Source organism: Coniophora puteana (genome assembly GCF_000271625.1).
Source record: "Coniophora puteana RWD-64-598 SS2 unplaced genomic scaffold CONPUscaffold_9, whole genome shotgun sequence".
NCBI classification, from domain to species: Eukaryota; Fungi; Basidiomycota; class Agaricomycetes; order Boletales; family Coniophoraceae; genus Coniophora; species Coniophora puteana.
Window position 1 is genome coordinate 1,022,572 of NW_006913061.1, and position 20,518 is coordinate 1,043,089.

Below are 20,518 nucleotides of genomic sequence, written 5' to 3' on the forward strand. Positions count from 1 at the left end.
TCCCATCACACCGTTCCTGATCTCAAAGTCCCGCAAACTGCATTGGCAAGTTCACCATTCGTCCAAGCAGAACTTATTTCTGTCACTAGTCGCGCAAAACTTCTTTCATATTAAGCTGTCGCGTCGCCACCTCGTCTCAAGCTTCAAGCTTCAGAGATGACATCTGGCGTGTCACTACTGCTTGATGCGATTGAATTATCATCCGCGTAATTGGGCAAATGTTTCGTTGTCCCTGGAAGTGGCAGATCACCGACATGTGTCAGTGAATCTGTATAACCTCCGCACGTTTCACCGACGTTGGCCTCGTCCTCTTCCTTCTTACCCCATTTTAACCTTTAAATCTTCCCCAGAGACCGCGTCCACCCTTCGACCTCGCATCACGCTGGGCCGCCCATACCCAGTACAGACTTCATTCCCTTGTGGATCATGGCCAGTAACGGGACCAACGTCCTCCCACCCGAAACCCCTGCGCAACTCATCGCCGATGGGATTAACCTTATCGGAGCGACGACGGTCTGCGGCACATTCTATGGCTTCATGACTGCTATTGCAGGCGTCTGCATCTACACCTTTTGTCTCCCGGGATCGCGCGCAAAACGCTCACGCGGCCGTCTCGCGTTCCTTGTATCTTACGTCGCTCTTCTTTGGCTGTGTGGCTCGCTGTACGTCGCTGGCATAGCGCGCTCAACGACCGACGCCTATGTCGACCGGAGGCTGGTGCTGCAGAGCCCGGCAGAGTGGGGGGACCCTACGCTGCCAGAAGTTACTGTCCTCGATACGGCGTATGAAGTCTCGATGGCTCTTGCAGATGGGCTTATGGTGCGTTTGGGTTGCGCTGGATGGAGTTTTTTTGTCGTTAATCGTGGTTACCTAGGTATGGCGCTTCCGAACAGTGTGGTATGACTCTCCATGGTATCCGTTTTTGATGCCGGTTCCTGTCCTCATTTACTTGGCCTCCCTTGGTGAGTTTCTGTTGTCCATGCCTTTCCGTTCCATTCACCTCCCTTCTTTTCTTTCAGCGACAGGCTTTACTTCAGTTGTTAGCGGTACGCGTCCGGATCGCGATTTCTATTCGCTGGTAGCACAGAGGACGACCGTTCCCGCATTTATATTGTCCGTGGCTCTCAACCTCTATACGACCTCCTTAATCGCCGGCCGGTTGTACTCGTATAGGCGCTGGTTTGCTAAACACATTGGTACGTCGAAGTTTCTCGTTTCGCTTGCCGAGCCGCGTAGCGGGACGCTAACACAGCCCATCGCGCTTGCTCACAGGGAATTCTGCTTTACACCCAAAACACTACACCAACATCGCCGGCATCGTCGTTGAATCCTGTGCGCTGTTCACCGTTACATCGATCATCTTCGTCTGCTTCTACCTGTTACACAATCCTGGCCAATTCCTGATGATCGCGGTGCTCGCCGAGGTGCAGATCATTGCACCGCTCCTCGTGATGCTCCGCATCTCAAACGACGTCGCCTGGGAGGTCAACACGGCGACCACGGTCGATCACAGAGCATCGACGCGGCAGGGATGTGTGATCCGGGGACCGCACGAGACAGAGATGACGGATCTTCGTTTTGCTAAGGAGGACGGGGACGTCGAATATGGTACCGAAGAGTCTCGGACGGTGGTTTAAACTTCGCTCGGGGAATCGCTTTGAAACGTTTAGGTTATTGGATGTTGTATGGTTTCCTTTTCTATGTGCACGAAAACGGATGGCTACTCACGACACTTCTATAAAATACCCTCTTTCACCTTTAATTCATCTCTTGAAACATGGCCCGCAAATTTATGCCATTGCAATTAACTGTCTTTCCGGTATAAATGTACTGTTTAGGCCCCAATGGTCATGCTTAAGATGACCGAGATGCTATAGAGGTACAATACAAAAGACGAGTCAGCTAAAATATATCTTTGCACGTTCGTGATGTGGCCGAGCAGTATTTATGTGTATACTGTACTATTCCTGCAAGTAGATGAGAGGCTATGTAAACCAGACTCGAGGACTTAGCATGCGGCTCAATCGATAGGTCGCTGATTTCCGCCGCTTTGATGGTTCAACACTAATGCAGTAGCCAGCCGGACGTCACTCACCTCCTGAAGGTAGCCTTGATCATGATCATGATGGTGAGTCATCAAAGAAAACAGCCGCGTGAACGAGGCACGTCATTTTCCTTATCTCAAAATACATCGAGGAAGCACGTAACGGAGCCCACACGGACCGAATATATGGCTCCCAGATCATGAATGTCCCATGGGTCCCAGTTTACCTGTCCCCCTCATCATGCAGGGCGAGTCGCACCAGCTTCCAACGCTCGATCTGCTCCAGGTCAGCGAGCTGCCGGACGTCGACGCTGTGGCCGTCGCCCGCGGCTGGTTCTCATCTTTCAAGACCGCGCTCGCGTCGAGCGACGTCGACGCTGTGGTGCAGCACTTCTATGGGGACGGCTTCTGGGTGGACAATCTCGCGCTGACGTGGGACTATCGCACCTTCCGTGGGCTCGACTCCATCCGCAAGCTGCTCGGTGCACGGCTCAAGGATGTGGACATCGGAGGGCTGCAGCTCGAGGAGGACGAGTTCAGAGGGCCCCAGCTGCAGAGGCCATACCCCGACGTGGCGCTTTTGCGGTTGTGCTTCTCGTTCACGACGGGCGTGGGACGCGGGACGGGCGTGTGCAATCTCGTGCCGTTTCCCGAAGGAACATGGAGGGCGTACACGATGTTCACGATGCTGGAGTCGCTCGCCGGGTTCCTGGAGCAGGTGCGCCGTCCGATATCGTGTAACTCAAGGTAGAGAATGTTCTGACATGTCTAGATTGACCACCTTAGACCGAGAGGAGGAGAACACGGGACATATGAAGATCTACGAAGGCGCGAACTTGAGGTTGAGGACAACAGCCGAACGGTGCTCATTGTTGGAGCTGGACATTCGGGTTTGATGACTGCTGCGCGACTCAAGTGCCTGGGCATTGACTCGTTGATCATTGATAGACAAGAAAGAGTCGGTGACATGGTCAGTTTTGCCTTCTCGGTTGGGGTAGACGTTCTGAACCGTTGTGCTAGTGGAGAAAACGCTACAAGTTTCTAAGTCTTCACAGCACGCCGTGTACGTGCTTGGTGTCATCTTTGATTTGCGTACATGAGCTCACCAACTTGATAGATTACAACGAGATGCCTTACATGCCGCAAGTTCCATACCACTTCCTTTGCGACGCGTCGAACTTAGCTGGACTACAGATTCCCCGCCACCTGGCCGAGATATTCGTCGGGCTACGAGGTACGTGTATTGAAGTATGTTGGTCGAAAGCGAACCCCAACCCCATCACCCACAGATGGGCGAATGGCTCGAAGCGTACGCCAAGTTCTTGCGACTCAACGTATGGACGAGCTCCAAGGTCCTCAAAGCAACTTGGGACGATTCGCAGAAGCGCTGGACTATTGAAATAGACCGCGGAGGTCGCGAAATCAGGACTCTGACCGTCAAACATCTGATGTTCGCGACGGGGCTGACGGGTCCGCCCAAGGTACCTGAGGTTAAAGATATGGTTCGTTCATGCTACTCCCTGTAGATGTGGAATAACGAGCTCACTATGGATGCCAGGACGTCTTCAAGGGGAAAGTATTCCACGCGGCTCAGTTCACGTCCGCAAGAGACCATATTGGGAATTGTAAGAAAGCTGTCGTCGTTGGCGCATGTCTCTCGGGCCATGACGTTGCACACGACTTCTACGAGGCTGGCATGGACGTTACGATGTAAATTGCATTAAAGCCTTGCCTACTCAATGCAGTGTCGCTCACCATTCATGAAGGTACCAACGTTCAGCAACTATCATCCTATCGCACCCACCTGCGGATGAGGTTCTGGGAGGTGCGCATGTCCCCACTAACCACTTCGCTACGCTGGCATACTGATACCTGCCCTGATAATACCGTCAGCCTACTTTCTACAAGGCTTCCCAACCGAAGTCGCAGACATATACCTCAACTACCTCCCGCTCAAGACGCGCTTCCAGATGGCCCAGCGGCGCACCCGGCAAGTCGCGAGCACGATCGACAAGTGAGCGCAATATACTCCCTGCCTCTCTTTTCTTGGTATCCATGCATCTGCGTGGGTGGTACGTGGTGTTAGCGCACCTTACTCATCGTCCCCTCCTCTCCCAGAGAGCTCATCGAGAACCTCGAGAACGCGGGCTTCAAGACCACACTCGGCCCGGGCGATGCCGGCTTCGGACCGCTGCTCCTGACGCCGCGGGGAGGGGGCCATTACATCAGTAAGCATTCGCGCTCGATTACTGGCGGATAAAAACTGATGCGAAACGCGCTGGACGCTTCGGGCAGACACGGGCACGTCGCAGCTGATCATCGACGGGCGCATCAAGGTCAAAAACGGAAGCGCCATCGCGCACATGACGGAGCGCGGTATCGCGTTCGAGGACGGCACGGAGCTCGAGGCGGACATCGTGGTGTTTGCGACTGGGTTCAAGGACCAGCGTACGGAGATGTGGGGTGTGTTGGACAAAGAGGTGGGCGAGAGGGTGCCGCCGATATGGGGTGTGAATGAGGAAGGGTTTATGCCTGCGAACTGGAGGCCATGCGAGGTTGAGAATCTCTGGTTTGGGATAGGTGAGTTTCGGTCGAGATTCTTGAGAGGCAGGGTGACTGACGTTGTGAAGGTGGTTTCGCTGCGTCGAGGTTCTACAGCAAGTTGTTTGCGTTACGTGAGTTCCGTGATTCATGGGGTGGTCACATGTTCACTAACAGCACCTCACAGGGCTCAAAGCGATCGAGGAAGGTCTCTATGACAAGCCTGACCTTGGCTTTTGACGCACTGGACTTACAAGAGCAACTCGTCCGAATCACAGCGTTCACTTGCATCAAGTCGTGATGTCATTGACTGTAAGATATTAATATGTATACGTTGATATATCAGCATGCCTGTATCATTAGCGCATCTATGCAGACTTCTCAGAACCGCCGAGTTCGATAGCGAAGGCTACAGCGAGCTTGGAGAATTCGAGCATGTGGTTGAAGCTGAACTCGGGGGACACGTCGATGCGGCTGTCAAGTGTCGTGAGCAATGTATTTCCAGCTGGGTATGAAGGTGACTTACTCGCTGGCTGAGTGGATGTTCTGGAGGTTGGAGTCGTCGAACAGGCCCTCTGAGGTGCGGTCAGGCTCAAATACGGGTCAGAGAAGCATTGGACATACCGATAGTGAAAATGCTAGGGAAGCCGTTCTTGGCAAACGACGCGCTGTGATTTCGTTTAGTGTGGGGTAGGCACGACCAATGCAGACTTTACTCACTGATCGGAGCAGGCGTACCCACACTTGGTGTCAACAGAAGGAATGGACAGGTACTCCTTGATGAGCTTCTTGTTGTAGTCCGTCAGGCTGAAGTGAAAGGTGGTTAGTAGATAACCACAGACGGTGCTCCTTCTGCCACTTACGCAGGGTCGACATAGTCGGTAATAACACCGACAACCTCCTTAGTACCACGCTTGACCCAGGCAGTCATGTCATACTGGCTCATGGCGTACACTTCAACACCACGGTTGGCATAGTCGGTGGCGAGCTGCTGCGAGCCCAGAAGGCCGCCTTCTTCGGCAGAGTACCATTGGAACTCGACGGGACGAGCGGGGCGGAAGTCAGAGGCCAGGAGGGCACGGTAAGACTCAAGGATGGAGGTAGTACCAGAACCATCGTCGTCGGCGCCTAATCGAGTTTTCTTGTCAGTGACGTTCCTTGCCGCGATCGACAAGGCCAAGACTCACCCGGAGCGGGGAAGAAGGGCCACATGTTTGTGCTGTCCTGATGGGCGCCAACGATGACGACACGTTCGTCGTCGGACGTGCCGTTGATGCGGGCTACCTTGGAGGGAGTGAGCAATAATTTTTCATTGTGAGGTGTCTCTAACGTACGATGGAGTTCTGGCCCCAGCTGTGCTCGAACTCGGAGATGCTGATAGCTTGCTGGAGCGAGTCAGACGCGGACTCAGCGGTGATCTATGGAAGATGTCAGATTTGGGGAATGCAGTGACAATAACCATGCTGACCTCCTGAATACGAGAAAGGAGCCACTTCTGGCTCTCCTGGCCAGTCTAGATGCCGCTCATTAGTAATTAAACGTCTCACATAAAGCACCCCTCATACCTGACTGCGGTAGTCTGAGAACGCGCGGTCAGCAATAAGTAAGTACTGGAATAGTTTGCAACGTACATCTGGTCCTGAAGCTGGAGAACTTCTCGAGGTTGGCACGCGGTCCCTCGGTTGACAGAGTCTTGATAACACTCGTGACCTTCTCTTGCGCGCTAAGCTCGGGGTAGTCGTCTGCACATTTCCAAGGTAAGGGACATGGCGACGAGTCAGCAAAAGTCTCGTCATTTGAGCAGCCTGAAGACGTACAGGTCTTGGTAGGCTTGACCTGAGCAGCAGCAAAATGGTCGGCAGAGTCGGTACTGACAACAGTGTGAGTGAGATGTAGGCCTTAAAGTAGGAAAGGAGTTACATGTCAAAGAACTTGCGACCGTTGGCCTTTGCCTCTAGCTGTGGTCACACGCAAGATAAGGGTGGCTGGCGGGCAGAAAATGAAGGAAAGCTCACCTTCTGGTACTCAGAAATCCAGACGGGCTCGTGTCCCTCGAATTGAACAAGGCGGGGTTCGTTGAGGTCAAGGCTGAAACCCTCGACGCGGAAGTCGACCTGTGGCATGTCGGCCTGGGGCACGACGACGCTGTCATGTAGCTGGCTACCGAACGGCACCTGCTGAGCTAGTGGCTTGGAGATAGCCGCGCCAGCGACAGAGAGAGCGATGAGAGCAACCTTCATGGTGAGATGTGGTGGGTGTATGCGGGGTGGTAAGAGGTGGCTGAGGAGTTAGAATATGGTCGTCCGTGTCCTGGTTCAAGCTGAGACGCGTTGCCGACCTGCGCGGCGCTCCGTGGTCTGAGCATGTCCAAATAAGGGGATCTTACGTTATGCCGCTGTTTCCCCACATGGTCGGATGGATCCGGGGTAGCTGCGGAAGCAGTGGCGGCTGCTGGACCGGGCGGACCGATCATCAGTCGGGAGGTCCGGGTAATATTAAGGAGGAACAGGAAGTTATCAGGCGAATCAGCAGCCAACGGGCCATAAGTACAAAGCATGCGAGCACCACCGCCAAGCGCTGACCCCCTCCAACGCTCCCTAACAACACCATGTCTCTCAAGCAGGGCGAATTTGTTGGTTCTCTCGATTGCGGAACTACGTGCGTCTTTCCCCGCCGATTTTTATAAGCATTTGTGGGCGTCTCACCTTGACATCCTCATAACATGACGTACATCCAGCTCTGTCCGCTTCATCATCTTCAACGAATTTGCGGAGATCGTCGCTGAACATCAGCTCGAGTTCCCCCAGTACTATCCTAACCCCGGGTGCGTCATTCGACCCCGCAGTCTCTCGCTCCTACATGTGATTGACGAAAGGCCCTGAAGCTGGCACGACCACGACGCCGATGAGATATGGCAGGTGTCGGTCGAGTGTATTGATAAGGCTTGTCAGAAGCTTGAGCAGGCGGGATGGGCAAAGTCCAGTGTCAAGGTGATCGGTACGTACACTCCGTTGTCTAGATGAGCTCTTCGATTGACCGCTCGCGAATCCCCAGGTATTACAAACCAGCGCGAGACCACTGTGGCCTGGAGCCGCAAAACCGGTAAACCTCTCTGCAAGGCGATCGTCTGGACGGACTCGCGAACAAAGAACGTTGTCGTGCATTATGAAAACATCCTGGCACATACCGGGATCGAGGTGGAGCCCGGAGTGTTCCACAAAGCAGATGAGGGCGTCGAGGCGCTGGTGGACATGTGAGTCATCGCATAGTATAGAGCTCATCATAGTAATCAGGATGCTTCATCAGAACTGGCCTCAAGCTCTCTACCTACTTCTCTGCGATCAAACTCAGATGGATGATCGACAACTACGACAATGTCAAAGCAGCACACGACGCAGACGACCTCATGTTCGGCACAGTCGAGTCTTGGGTAGTCTACGTGAGTCACAGCTTGATCAATTCCAGCATCTACGTCTAAGCTGCTTGTGTTCAGAAAATGACAGGTGCCACCGACGGCGGCCTGCACATTGGCGAAGTAACTAACGCCTCGCGCACCCTGCTCATGAACATCAAGACTCTGGAATGGGACCCGCGCCTTCTCAAGTTCTTCGGCTTCCGGGAGACTATCCTCCCCAAGATCGTCTCCTCGTCCGAGGTATACGGCAAGATTGTAGGTGGCACCCTTGATGGCGTACCCATCGCCGGGCTCGTCGGCGACCAGCAGGGCGCGCTTGTCGGCAACAAGTGTCTCCTCCAGGGAGAGGCAAAGTGCACGTACGGGACTGGCGCTTTCTTGCTGTTCTGCACGGGTGCGGACATCGTGAAGAGTCGGCATGGCTTGTTGAGCACGGTTGCATACCAGCCTGGGAGCGGTGCAAAGCCGATCTATGCGCTGGAAGGAAGCAGTGAGTGGTGCACATTCTTTCAGTGACGTTACCTAGGCTCACTGAGTGGCAGTTGGTGTCGCCGGAAGCGCCATCCAATGGTGAGCGAACCGTAGATATCTGTTAATGATCGCTCGCCCACTGAGTACATCGCTTACTCGCAGGCTGCGCGACTCCATGGGCTTCATCAAGGACGCCACGGAGGTCAACAAGCTCGCCGAATCCGTGCCCAACACCGGCGGCGTCTACTTCGTGACCGCCTTCTCCGGCCTCCTCGCGCCGTACTGGGACCCGGGCGCCACCGGCATTCTCATTGGTGGGTTTCCAGCGACCGCCATACTGATCCGATGACGAGACCGACGTGATGCGCGTGAACAGGGATTTCGGCGTACACGACGCCGGCGCACATCGCGCGCGCGACGATCGAGGCGAACGCGTACCAGACGCGTGCGATTCTCGAGAGCATGAAGCTTGACTCGTCGGTCGACCTCAAGCATCTCAAGGTCGACGGTGGCATGACTAACGGCGATATCTGCATGGAGATCCTCGCGGACATTGGCGGGTTCAATGTCGTCCGTCCTGTTATGCGAGAGTGCGTTTTTCATCCGCTCCCTACCCAGTTGACTTGTCGTGCGATGCTGAAGGCTTTCATATAGATCGACGGCATTGGGTTCCGCGCTCCTCGCAGGCTCTGCAATCAAGCTGTTCGGATGGGACCTCACCAAGCCTGAGACACTGGAGAAGGTGAACACGAAGGGATCACGTACCTTCCAGCCCAAGATTGCGGTCAAGGACCGCGCTGCGGGCTGGCAGCGGTGGCAGAACGCTGTTGAGCGGTCCAAGGGCTGGGAAGAGGGCACGGACAACTAAGGCCTTGTGTGAAGCTGAAGGCGGAAACCAGAATGTCGAAACCAAGGGCTTGTACGAAGTATTAACCTTATCCTGTAAGTGTATGTTATGTAGTATGTACTTGTGTGGTACGAACGAGAACATACCCTATATATGGAGTCGTTCGATCTAGGTTCCAAGAAAATGTAAGGACACCCTAGAATGCAACTTAGTTGCACTCCATATCACCTGCAGTATCTCGTGTTGGTAGGTAGGCTTCTGCCTTGAGCTTGCAGTGCACACAGCCGTTTCATTGAGTACCTTCATTTGATATGAGGCCATAATGCTATCATGGTGAGTATCTGGTACATCATGCATCATGATTGATTAATGCTGTCCAGCACCGCTACTACTACTACTACCATGACGGCATATGCAATGAATATAAAGTCCTAGTTTTGCGCGGTCTGGGGTCAACGATACAATGCTTCTCTCCACAGTTTTGACTCTCATTTCTGCATTAGCAGCTGGTGTCAGCGCCCAATCCTCTTGCGATGACAATCCCACTGGATATGTACAGGGCTGCCTGAGCCTACAAAACAACTTAAATGGAAACCCTTGTGCTTCGTGAGTGCCATCTCAAATTTGCGACGCGATGGACATCACTGCAATTATTTCGTCGAGCTGATGTTTCATTATCCCAGGGGCGATTATTCGTGCATGTGCGCCGGACTTGGCGGTGTGGGGTACGACAGGTGTATGTCGGATGCTTGCGCGGCTGCGGAGGCGGCAGTAGGCTCAGTGTCGGAAAAACCAAAACGGGCATCTTGACGGTGGTGGCATTTCGCGTCTCAACGCAACTATATGGGGGGTTCAAATCGTCAAAATGCCATTTAAATGTTGTCAAGACGGCGCCAAGGCGGGAATGCGGTCGTAGCGACGTGATATGATTGGCTTTTCGTCGTCGATGACCCGTTTTTATGAGCGTTGGAACGGCATCTCAACTTTACGAACCCCCCATTAAGACGGGGTTACCATCAAAATGCGTTTCAATGCATTTCGACGCAATTTCGCTTTTTCCGACATCCGTATGTTGAGGCTGCGGCAGCCCTTCGATCCGTGAGTCAATAAATGGTCAATATAGTAGATACGATTTAGAGACCCTGATAATTGTTTTATAGCCTGAGATAATTAGTTGGGATGTGGCGTACTTTACCATCCTGTAGTGTAATGTTCGGACTAGTCTGACGTCGCGTGGAAAAAACCTATTGGCTTTATCCCGTGGGGTTGATCGATTGATCGTGGTAAACATACCCCCATGTGCTCCGCAAGACTGCCTCGGGCTGCCTTCGGAGACCCTGTAATACCCTCTCGCGCTCGCGGCACCGACGTTTCGGTGATCGATGACTCGAGGACATTTCCGAGATATTTTATCTAGTCCGGGTTCTCCGCTCCAGTTATCTACCTCCAGGACGAATTCGCGGTAGCACTATGCCGACATCTGTTGATCTTGCCTCTTTATGTCTCTTCCCCGCCACTCTGGCGCAAGTGGCGGAGTCTCGGAAACGCCAGTACCCCGAGTGGGCTGGGCATCTCACGTTCGAACAGTTCACCGAGCGCGATCTTGCCTATGACAATCTGGAGCATGCAAAGGGTGGTAGAATGACGATCTGGTGTGTGTGTGCGAGACACAACTTCTGGTGTTCGATGGCTTACATGTTTCAGGGTTTTAGCACCCAGGGTCGATCCCCAGACACTGGACTTCGCGTGTGCTTGCGAGACGTGCGTATACGTCTCCGCCATGAACGACTCTGATCAGCCTTAACATCGATATCTGTTGACGTCATGGATACTGCTACCAGGTACCGACGAGATGCATTTGTCAAATGGTCTGACGGCAAGGTCGAAGAGGTGGTAGGCTTTGGAATTGCATCCGTCTACACGCCGGATGGCAAGCGCCACAAAGGCTACGCCTCGCATATGATGCGTCTGCTGCATTGGGTGCTCACCTCTGATTCGCTGAAAGAAGAAGACTTTCCTAAGGCTTGGGGCTCACCTCCGCCCAAGGTGCAAGGCGCGGGAGACGCAAAGTTTTCCGTGCTCTACAGCGATGCTGGTCCCGAGTTTTATCGCACGTGTGGCCCAACGGAGGGAAAGAGCGGCGGGTGGGAGGTTAAAGGCGCTGTATCGACGCTGTGGGACGTGCCGGATGAAGCAATTCTGGAGGAGTCCCACAGCTGGAGAGACATTCGGGAGGAAGAGGAGTTGAAGGTATTCTGGGAGAAAGACGCACAGCTGATGAGACAGACTCTGGCAGCGCGTCAGCCGGAAGCTGGGAAGGTGGCGGCAGCGTCTTTTTCCCCTCACAAAGGTGTCGCGATGTTCCAAGTCCCTCGGTCCAAGTTTCATACACACCACCTCTTCACGCTCGACGTCTGGGGAACGGAACTGGCGGATCCTACGCAGGATGTGCCGACCTACGCAACGTGGGCCGTGGACCTCTCGTACAAACCGCGTCGGCTCCTCATCACGCGCATGAGCGCATCTTCTGAGACCTTTCCTGTGCTCCTGAAGAAGATCTTCGGAGTAGCAAAACATGCTGGCCTTCAGAAGGTCGAGATTTGGAATCTGGACAAGTCCCTGTTAAGTGCAGCGGAAGCGCTGCGAGGAAGGACGTACGAGCGATCGGAGCATATTTCGGCGTTCAGGTGGTACGGTGAAGAACCCACTAGCGAGATACAATGGACGTTTAATGAGAAGTAAGCTTTTGTTAGCTTCTGCGCTGCTCCAGGTTTGGCTGATATGTACTACAACTAATAGGTTTGGATGGTGCTAGGCTGGTTGACGGTAGATAGGTCAGCAATCCGCCGCGGATTTTACGAACTGTTTGAGTTGTAGGATGTGCTTCAAGGCGTTGCAATACTATCACTAACAATGTCACAACTGGTATCATCTTTCTGGAAAGTGAGTTGTCCTTCGTGTATACGACCCTCTCACGCAGTTACAAGTATATGGTCCGGTTACCGGGCCAACTCTTGGCAGTGGTGGGTACAGAATTGCAATTGATGCGAGCCGGACCCATGACAAGCTTTAGAAAATTGAACCACTGACATCAACTTAACCGGCAAAGTTGCTGCGAAGATCGCCATGATCTGCAGATCTCTCCAGACATCCTTCAACCTCTTTCTTTGCCTTCGAGCTTCGACTTCGCTTGAATGTAGCATGCTGGGGAGGTAAGGGCGTCGACCTGGATCAATGTGCGTCAATTGCCCACGTCTGCAGTCGGTAATTGTGGGTATGAAAACAAGTATGAAATTCTATGAAATTGTACCAGGGCGTTCGGAATTACGACACCCGACGTCATGAACTTGTGCTCGCGTAACACGGGACTGGGTTATGTTACAGAACTCAGCAGTTTTTTTTCGCTTCCCTGTCTTTCCCTCTAACCCTTGAATTCAACTGTTCAACGTCATATAACCATGTTTGGCTAGTCGCGACCTCCTGTAGGTGGTCTATACATTTTAGAAGCTCCTGTCATTGCCCCTCGGAATGAAGCTGCTCGCCCTTCTCGAATCTCAGCAGGTAATCATTTGCCATCTTCGCTGGACTCGTTGCTCTCGCCGATAAACCACTCCCAACCTTCCCGACGCCTCTCATCTATCCCCCATCCAGAGGCGGCGAACTGAGTTCCTTTGACAGACATCCACTTTCATGTCTTCATGGTCACCTCGGCCTTCCCACCCGAGACCTCGCAGGAGCTTTATGCCGACAGCCTCAAACTTCTCGGGGGCACGACCGTCTGCGGCATCTTCTATGGCATCATGACCGTCCTCGCCGCGGCCTGCGTGCATGCCTTCTTCCACTGCACCCCGCGCGGAGGGTCGTCGAGGCTCAGGCTCGCCGCTCAAGTGGGATACGTTGCGCTCCTATGGGTGTCCGGCACGCTCTACATGGCCTGCCTCGCGCGGACGTCAAACGACGTGTATGTCGTTTGTCGATTGCAGCTGCAAAGCCCTTCGGAGTGGAGCGACTTTCAGTCGCCGGAGTACATTCTTGGGGACACGGCGTATGTGGTTGCGCACTGCCTTGCTGACGGCCTGCTGGTGCGTGTTATCATTCAGCGGTATGTCTTAGGAGGCTGATAGTGGGTCGTGATGGGTAGGTTTGGCGCTTTAGAGCGGTGTGGCATAACTCAAAGTGGTACCGATACCTTCTGCCGTGTGCTGTGCTTCTGTACTTAGCTGTAATCGGTGAGCCCTTGCCTTGTCCCTAGGTTCATGGCTCATGCATCGAATCGTTCACTCATACAGCACTTGACTTCATGGCAGTCATAAATAACTCTCTTCCAGGGCATAGCTTCTATTCCACTGTTGCATACAAGATGACGGCCCCCTCCTTCGTCGCTTCTGTCGTCCTTAACCTCTATACAACATCACTTATCGCAGGTCGCCTTTATGTCTTCCGCCGTTGGCTCGTTAATACCGTTGGTGCGTGGGTCTGCTTTCTAGAAAATCATTTCTGCTCTTACTGGACAACCTACAGGCAAAGACTTTCTTCATCCGAAGCACTTTACCAATATCGCCGGAATAGTCGTCGAGTCCTGCGCGCTCTTCACTGTTACCTCCATCATCTTCATGGGGACCTACGTCGCCCGCCATCCAGCTTTCTACGTGATGATCGCCGTGCTCTCTCAAGTACAGATCATCGCTCCGCTGCTTGTGATACTTCGGATGTCGTGGGGCATCGCATGGGAGCCAGACGTGACGATGTGCACGGCCGCAATCGACGTCGGCCATGTTTTGCAGAGAGATGACGACTGCCATATAAGCGTGATACCTAATTTGAGAATAGCGGCATGCGACAGCGTCAAGGACGGTAGTGATACGAACGTATGATGAGGTTACGCCACTGATGGCATTGTAACCTAGAATGGATGCTACGATTATTAACTATGACTACTCCTTAATCGCACCCGTGCGGAGTGCTGAGGTTCCTGCCATTCGATATAGCGAAGATGAGTGTTGGATGAGTGCACTGGCTTTCAGCTATTAGATTAGGAACGAAGGCCAGTACAGCATCTTCTTCTTTTCTCTCCGGATCCTTCTCCGCTGACTGAATAAAATCTCGAAGAAAAAAATGTGTGAAAGGCTTTTGACGGTGCATTGTTGAAGGTGGTAAGTTGAGATGGGGTTAGAAGGAATCTGGGAGCAAAGGGCGGATAACAATATGGTTGCAGCAGGGATTCAGGTACCGTTATGTTTCTCGATTACATGTAATCTCCTATTTTAAGGATATCCCAGCGTGTCTTCCTTGTTATTTTACAGCAATTCATCGATGAGTGTACAACGTGAAGGAACGGCTCTGCATGAAAACAGGGGCTATTATACGTGGGGATGTTTACAAGGTTTCCCACGGGCTGCCGCTTGATCGATCTGATCCCCGTTCGATGCCTAATTGTCGGAAAAAGCGAAATTGCGTCGAAATGCATTGCAACGCATTTTAATGGCAACCCCATCTTAATGGGAGGTTCGTAAAATTGAGATGCCGTTTCGATGCCCGTAAAAACGGGTCATTGACGACGAGGAGCCAATCACATCGCATCGCCATGGTCCCTTTACGTCTTCGCGCCGTTTTGACGACATCAAAATGACATTTTGACAGTGTCAACCCCCCATATAATCGCAATGAGACGCCAATCGCCGCCCGCATCAAAACGCCCGTTTTGGTTTTTCCGACATATTTATTAACACTCGCTATTCAAACGTTCATGCATGTCATGTCATGGGCCTCGAGAGTTGAACGTTGAAGCGTGCAACGTCCGAGTCGTCTATGCGGACCTTCTAGCTAATCTTCTTTGCAAGGATATTATCTTCAAAAACTAATTCCACAGGTCACAACATTTTCTCTCCCCCCACTAGGGCAAGTGCCTGATAAGCGTTCTAGCGGCCGACACTGCTCCACTTCTCGGAGTATCCACGTTCATTTCTCATCTATGGTTGCTTGTCCTTCCGACGCTATAGAGTAGCCTTGCCGCCAACTTTGAAACTCTGCTCACGACTTGCTCGACTGAATCTATGATGCAAGCGCTACAACTCATCTCAGTTTCTCAAATCCTTCCTGCATCGTTGCCGCTGCGTTTTGCGCTCAGGGCCACCCTCCTACAAGTCCACGGGCTCTGGTGGTTCCGCTCCGTCTTTCCTCACTCTCACCCTCCTGTAGTTCAAAAATACCACTAGATAAAGGGTATCTCGGTGCGGTATACTGCGACCTAACCACGTTTCCCGTCCTCACCCGACTCGGACATCCCGATGGAGGACGAGCACCAGCTCCCAACCCTCGCGTCTCTCGGTATCGACACCCTACCAGCCGTCTCTCCTGCCGACGCAGCTCGACGATGGTTCTCGTCCTTCTCTACGGCCGTATCAGCCGCAGACGTCGACGCTATCGGGGAGACGTTCGTCGAAGACAGCTTCTGGGTCGACAACCTCGCTCTGACGTGGGACTTCCGCTCGTTCCGGGGCCGAGCGACGATCAAGCGCCTGCTAGACGCAAGACTGCGGGATACGAAGTTCACGGCGCTCGGGCTCCTCGAGGGCGCGCATGCCGGGCCGGAGCTGGTCAGGGAGTACCCGGACCTCGCGTTCCTGCGGGTGTGCTTCACATTCACGACGAGTCTGGGCGCCGGGAAGGGGCTTTGCCATCTCGTGCCTTTTCCGGACGGGGGGTGGAAAGCGTACACGATATCGACGCTGCTGGAGTCTTTGGACGGGTATCCGGAGCAGGTACGGTGCAATTTGTGACTCGTCATGCGCTTTCTTATTAGCCCTTTGTGCCGAAAAGATAGGACCTCATAGAAAGGCGAACGCGGAGCACGGGACCTGGTTGGAGCAACGGCGGCAAGAGGTCGAGTGCGTCAACAACAGTCCGACGGTTTTGATTGTTGGTGCTGGTCACACCGGCCTGATGACGGCGGCGAGGATGAAGTACCTCGGTTTGAATGTCCTCGTTATAGAGCGGAATGCTCGGGTAGGGGACAACGTGAGTCCGACGCTGCTGCCTTTGCACACGTGAACTCGGACGCACAGACGCTGATGTGCATGTTGTGTTTCCAGTGGCGAAATCGATACAAGTTCCTCTGCATCCATAGTACCACATGTAAGTAGTGAAGCACCGCCATGTTCGTTACTGCTACGGTGTTCGAAGTTGATTCGTCCAATAGATTTCAACGAGCTAGCATACCTGCCGTGAGTTCGGGTTACCAACCTTTTTTTTTCGCTCGTCTGACAAACATAAATCAGCTTCCCGTCGACTTGGCCGACGTACTGTCCCGCACCCAAAGTGAGCACGAGTCTGTGTTCACCATCACGGCATATATAACGCTGATCATGAATGCGTCAAGATGGGCGACTGGCTCGAGGGCTACTCAGACTTCCTCGAGCTCAACGTATGGACGAGCTGTGAGATCGTCAGTACGAAGTGGATCGAAGACAGGAAGTCCTGGACGATCGAGGTCAGGCGCGCAGGCGACCTTCGAACGCTGAGCGTGAAGCACCTCGTGTTCGCCACCGGCCTCACCGGGCCCCCGAACCTGCCTGAAATACCGGGACGCGTAAGCTGTCGATACGCTAGCTGTGGCCTGGCGGCGGGTAACTGACGTTGCAGTAGGAGCGTTTCAGGGGCACCGTGGTCCACTCGGCGGACTTCAGTGAGCCGAAGGACTACGAGTACCGAAGCCGCAAGGCTGTCGTCGTCGGGGCGTGTCTTTCGGGACACGATATTGCACAGGACTTTTATGATAATGGGATTGACGTCACGATGTAAGTTTTTGAGCTGCACTCCGAGCCGGAAGTTGAACGTCGCGTCGTATTTAGGTGGCAGCGGTCTGCTACCATCATGCTCTCGCATGGGCCTGGCGATGAAACACTCGGAGGTACAGTATTGTGCTGTTCGATATTCCATACGAAAACCTGCTGAGCACTGCACTTAGGTTTCCACATCGCGGATCGTCCTACCGATTTCGCAGACATACTACACTGGAGCTTGCCTCCTCAGATGCGTTTCCGCATGCAACAGCGCAATACGCGAAAGTATGCGGAAACGACCGACAAGTAAGTCTGCCTGTCCGTTCAAGTGCAACGTGATGCTTCCTAACAAACCGCGTTGCTTCAGAGAGCTGATAGCGAAGCTCGAAAGCGTGGGCTTCAAGACCTGGCTGGGCCCGCACGACGCTGGCTTCGGTCCTCTCATCGTCACACCCCGGGGCGGCGGGCACTACATTGGTGCGCACACATAGTATCCCTTTATCCGTGCATTGCAATGAACGGTTTGTACAGACACCGGAACATCGCAGTACATCATCGACGGACGCATCAAAGTCAAAAACGGAAGTAGCATTGAACAATACACACCGACTGGTGTCAAGTTCTCCGACGGCACTGAGATAGAGGCCGATATCGTTGTCTTCGCTACGGGGTAAGAGGGGTTATTTGATCAGAGTACCTGCCTAATAGTGGCTGATGATATTGCAAAGGTTCAAGGACCCCAGAGAAGAGATGTGGCGCACAGTCGACCCGGAGATATCGTCCAAGGTCGACAGAATCTGGGGTGTGAACGGTGAAGGATACATGCCTTCCGCCTGGCGGCCAAGCGGGCACGAAGGGCTCTGGTTTGGGATAGGTCAGTCCAAATTGGACATGGTTTAAACTGTCGTACTTGTTATTTACGCATGATATAGGCAACTTCACCAAGTCTCGCTACTTCAGCAGGCTCCTCGCGATACGTAAGCCTTCCTCATTCAATTGTCTAAGTATGCCTATGCGCTCACACTGGCTTTGTCCGTGATGGCTCTTAAACAGAGATAAAAGCGCTAGAAGAGGGAATAGTCACGTCGAAACCGCAGCTTGACTTCTGAGAGGTGTATATCCAACGATACCGCTGAGCTTGCTGAGCGGTATCACCGGATAGGCTAGGCACATGTGCACACCAGGGCACGCGGAAAGCTGCGATTCAGACGAATGATCAATGATATAGCAGCGAGATAGCGAGCATATTTATGCATACCCACTAGGCTACGTCCATAGATCCATGTAAAGCGTCTCCACAATTCCTCAGTTCTATCAGGACCGCCGACCGCGACGGTCCTCGCTGCCGCCTCCGGTGCCTGCCACGGCCCATTGAGACTAAAAATAAGAGTTGTGGACGCGAGGAGCCCATCCGAGAACGCCGCCGCCTGCTCTCCCATTCGCTCTCCAATGGGCTTCCTTTCTCAAGATCTCATCGATCTCATCATCGCGCACCGACGGGGTTTGCCACGCCAAGGGATCTGCGACTGCGGCGGTAGGATGCGTACCGCACCAGTCGTACATGCGCGGCCACCGCGACAGTCTGGTTGGGCGGCTAGAGCAGAGCGTTTTCTATTGTCAGGTTGCCTGAGCGATACCGCTGAAATGCAAAGGTATATATGTAATCCATGATGCGTTGAAAGGACTAGCTAAAGCAAGAATCGTACACCATCGATAGCGTAGCTACACCTACAAGAAAAGTCGGACCGTTTTTGTATCCTCTAGATGTCAGCATCGACATTAGTGTCAGTCAGAGCAGACGTCGGTATCGTATCGTACACCCATCGAACAACGCGCCAGCCGCTGGTTGCCCGCAACCCGCGCAGTGTATTTATGCCCACCGCCCTAGGAGGGCCATGATGCCCGTGCCCAAGAGCATGCATATCAGGGCGTAGGCAAGCTTGCCGTTCGACGCGGCGTGCATCTCCTTGTTGAAGAGGAATTCGTGGGCGAGAAGCTAGACAAAGAAAAATCAGCCAATGTGAGCGACAGAGATTGCGGCGACCGCGATAAGCGCACCTCAACCAGACCAGTGTACAGCAAAATTCCAGCGCTCAGCGAGTCCATGACTCCGCTAACGATTGACGCGGTCGGGGTGTTGGGGTTATACGTCGTTCTGATCCCCATTCCGACGGCGATGCCGAGCGGCGTGGTGAAGCCGTACAGGAGCGCGCCAACGATGGGCACGTAGTTCAGCCTGCGGGGCAGGTTCATGAACGCCAGACGCGAGCCCAGACCGAGTCCCTCAAACATTTCTACAAACATCCGGTGAGCCATCGACGTAGCAGAAAGAAGGCACAACCGCTTACGGTGGAAGACGATGACGACAAATAGGACTTTGAAGTCAGGGTCCACGGCAAGCGTCATCCCGATGAGGAAGCTACGTCGTCGTGATTAACGTCTCGACGTCCCAAACCTCAGTGTGCTGTTGACTACCCACCTGTGCAGTTCGATACCAAACTCGAGGATGCATATCCCAATGACCTGCGCGACCGCCGAATGATCCCAGACGTGCGTGTGCTCGTGCTGAGCCTCCTTATCGTCCTCTATAGACTTCTCGGGCACGGGCGAGTCCACGCGCAACGGATCGTTCGTGTTCCCCGCGGTTGCCACCTGGGTGTTGCCCTCGGGCCCGTGTGCCGCGTGCCCGCCGAGGCCGTGGCCATGGGCATCTAGAACGAGCGGTGCATTAGGCACGAGAGTGTCAAGGGGTTTGGTGGGATGGGAGGGGCAACTGACCGTGTTTAACTCCGAGGGCTGCTAGTCTGGCGTTACCCCATCGGAAGGCGATGAGCTCGACGATAAAGATTGAGTATAAGCTGAGCATGGCCAATGCGAGTGCATATGGCTGTGGACGTGTGAGGGCTTGATCGAGGACATCGCGAGGGAGACTTACGTAGTCTTGCCATGCAGGCGATAGACAGTCGTTGCTTAGCTCATCTAAAGCAGGGCTGAGGAGATGGATAAAGGCAGTCGCGATCTACGTTGTAACATTAGGAGATGAAGAAGAGTGCAGACAAGTGAAGACGTACGATGACGCCCGATCCAAAATACTTTGCAAAGCTAGGCGGTGGCGCATTGGCTAAGCGGCATGTAATAGAACCAGCCGAAAAACACTCACTCGAACACCCCTTTCGGCACCGCCAGCCACTGTGTCCGCCGAGCAAGGACAGGAAAAAGAGCACCGAACATGGAGGTGCACATGATGATAAAAATGGCCGCTATCCGAAGCTGAGTGTAATCGCTGGCGCCTCCCCCGGGGCTGCAGCTGACCGAGTTGTCAGCATCTGGGGTGGCAGTGGGCGTCGATGCAGCAGATGACGAAGACATTTCTGGTCTTGGTCTTGGTCTTGGTACTGGCTCAAGGTTTGTCGAAAGCG

The 20,518-nt window shown here is 53.6% G+C and overlaps 9 protein-coding genes across 9 annotated transcripts; 7 read left to right on the plus strand and 2 right to left on the minus strand.

The window, feature by feature from the left end:
- The first annotated feature begins 380 nt into the window (after positions 1-380).
- On the plus strand, positions 381-1,756 carry CONPUDRAFT_145251 (uncharacterized protein). Its single transcript, XM_007772614.1, has 4 exons — positions 381-819; positions 875-962; positions 1,020-1,196; positions 1,273-1,756. Exons 1-4 carry the CDS (start codon positions 427-429, stop codon positions 1,635-1,637), a joined length of 1,023 nt encoding a protein of 340 aa, XP_007770804.1. The 5' UTR covers positions 381-426; the 3' UTR covers positions 1,638-1,756.
- Positions 1,757-2,285: 529 nt separating this feature from the next.
- On the plus strand, positions 2,286-4,957 carry CONPUDRAFT_145252 (FAD/NAD(P)-binding domain-containing protein; the record flags this gene model as incomplete). Its single annotated transcript, XM_007772615.1, has 13 exons — positions 2,286-2,762; positions 2,817-3,014; positions 3,065-3,107; positions 3,162-3,186; positions 3,239-3,278; positions 3,334-3,546; positions 3,603-3,754; positions 3,811-3,869; positions 3,938-4,058; positions 4,163-4,272; positions 4,340-4,624; positions 4,675-4,719; positions 4,773-4,957. The coding sequence occupies 13 exons, from the start codon at positions 2,286-2,288 to the stop codon at positions 4,823-4,825; spliced, it is 1,821 nt and encodes a 606-aa protein (XP_007770805.1). The 3' UTR covers positions 4,826-4,957.
- CONPUDRAFT_155772 (Zn-dependent exopeptidase) lies at positions 4,954-6,825 on the minus strand (the record flags this gene model as incomplete). The annotated part of the gene is made up of 13 exons (XM_007772616.1): positions 4,954-5,059; positions 5,112-5,160; positions 5,210-5,253; positions 5,306-5,392; positions 5,449-5,713; positions 5,773-5,869; positions 5,920-6,003; positions 6,054-6,098; positions 6,151-6,164; positions 6,217-6,327; positions 6,403-6,455; positions 6,506-6,543; positions 6,601-6,825. 13 exons carry the CDS (start codon positions 6,823-6,825, stop codon positions 4,954-4,956), a joined length of 1,218 nt encoding a protein of 405 aa, XP_007770806.1.
- A 328-nt stretch (positions 6,826-7,153) lies between these two features.
- CONPUDRAFT_126912 (glycerol kinase) lies at positions 7,154-9,487 on the plus strand. The gene is made up of 10 exons (XM_007772617.1): positions 7,154-7,243; positions 7,323-7,409; positions 7,470-7,582; positions 7,640-7,838; positions 7,892-8,024; positions 8,079-8,490; positions 8,543-8,570; positions 8,634-8,785; positions 8,848-9,061; positions 9,126-9,487. Exons 1-10 carry the CDS (start codon positions 7,194-7,196, stop codon positions 9,337-9,339), a joined length of 1,602 nt encoding a protein of 533 aa, XP_007770807.1. The 5' UTR covers positions 7,154-7,193; the 3' UTR covers positions 9,340-9,487.
- Positions 9,488-10,737: 1,250 nt separating this feature from the next.
- On the plus strand, positions 10,738-12,242 carry CONPUDRAFT_107173 (uncharacterized protein). The gene is made up of 4 exons (XM_007772618.1): positions 10,738-10,970; positions 11,023-11,079; positions 11,160-12,056; positions 12,118-12,242. The coding sequence occupies exons 1-4, from the start codon at positions 10,789-10,791 to the stop codon at positions 12,131-12,133; spliced, it is 1,152 nt and encodes a 383-aa protein (XP_007770808.1). The 5' UTR covers positions 10,738-10,788; the 3' UTR covers positions 12,134-12,242.
- A 774-nt stretch (positions 12,243-13,016) lies between these two features.
- CONPUDRAFT_155775 (uncharacterized protein) lies at positions 13,017-14,192 on the plus strand (the record flags this gene model as incomplete). Its single annotated transcript, XM_007772619.1, has 4 exons — positions 13,017-13,400; positions 13,460-13,547; positions 13,608-13,784; positions 13,840-14,192. The coding sequence occupies 4 exons, from the start codon at positions 13,017-13,019 to the stop codon at positions 14,190-14,192; spliced, it is 1,002 nt and encodes a 333-aa protein (XP_007770809.1).
- Positions 14,193-15,374: 1,182 nt separating this feature from the next.
- CONPUDRAFT_91401 (uncharacterized protein) lies at positions 15,375-15,533 on the plus strand (the record flags this gene model as incomplete). Its single annotated transcript, XM_007772620.1, has 1 exon — positions 15,375-15,533. One exon carries the CDS (start codon positions 15,375-15,377, stop codon positions 15,531-15,533), a length of 159 nt encoding a protein of 52 aa, XP_007770810.1.
- A 72-nt stretch (positions 15,534-15,605) lies between these two features.
- On the plus strand, positions 15,606-17,999 carry CONPUDRAFT_59843 (FAD/NAD(P)-binding domain-containing protein; the record flags this gene model as incomplete). The annotated part of the gene is made up of 12 exons (XM_007772281.1): positions 15,606-16,079; positions 16,138-16,335; positions 16,410-16,452; positions 16,517-16,541; positions 16,596-16,635; positions 16,697-16,906; positions 16,963-17,114; positions 17,169-17,227; positions 17,273-17,405; positions 17,467-17,576; positions 17,631-17,769; positions 17,828-17,999. 12 exons carry the CDS (start codon positions 15,606-15,608, stop codon positions 17,997-17,999), a joined length of 1,755 nt encoding a protein of 584 aa, XP_007770471.1.
- A 970-nt stretch (positions 18,000-18,969) lies between these two features.
- On the minus strand, positions 18,970-20,468 carry CONPUDRAFT_91403 (ZIP-like iron-zinc transporter; the record flags this gene model as incomplete). The annotated part of the gene is made up of 8 exons (XM_007772621.1): positions 18,970-19,095; positions 19,158-19,393; positions 19,448-19,518; positions 19,579-19,810; positions 19,878-19,986; positions 20,035-20,118; positions 20,171-20,201; positions 20,260-20,468. 8 exons carry the CDS (start codon positions 20,466-20,468, stop codon positions 18,970-18,972), a joined length of 1,098 nt encoding a protein of 365 aa, XP_007770811.1.
- Between the last annotated feature and the right edge of the window lie 50 nt (positions 20,469-20,518).

Coding starts and splice junctions, on each gene's coding strand:
- CONPUDRAFT_126912 (XM_007772617.1), top strand. CDS start 7,194: ATGTCTCTCAAGCAGGGCGAATTTGTTGGTTCTCTCGATTGCGGAACT. Junction 7,410..7,469: donor CAGTACTATCCTAACCCCGG/GTGCGTCATTCG, acceptor AAGGCCCTGAAG/CTGGCACGACCACGACGCCG. Junction 8,786..8,847: donor CGCCACCGGCATTCTCATTG/GTGGGTTTCCAG, acceptor GCGCGTGAACAG/GGATTTCGGCGTACACGACG.
- CONPUDRAFT_107173 (XM_007772618.1), top strand. CDS start 10,789: ATGCCGACATCTGTTGATCTTGCCTCTTTATGTCTCTTCCCCGCCACT. Junction 10,971..11,022: donor GGTGGTAGAATGACGATCTG/GTGTGTGTGTGC, acceptor TACATGTTTCAG/GGTTTTAGCACCCAGGGTCG. Junction 11,080..11,159: donor TTCGCGTGTGCTTGCGAGAC/GTGCGTATACGT, acceptor TACTGCTACCAG/GTACCGACGAGATGCATTTG.
- CONPUDRAFT_145251 (XM_007772614.1), top strand. CDS start 427: ATGGCCAGTAACGGGACCAACGTCCTCCCACCCGAAACCCCTGCGCAA. Junction 820..874: donor CTCTTGCAGATGGGCTTATG/GTGCGTTTGGGT, acceptor GTGGTTACCTAG/GTATGGCGCTTCCGAACAGT. Junction 963..1,019: donor CATTTACTTGGCCTCCCTTG/GTGAGTTTCTGT, acceptor CTTTTCTTTCAG/CGACAGGCTTTACTTCAGTT.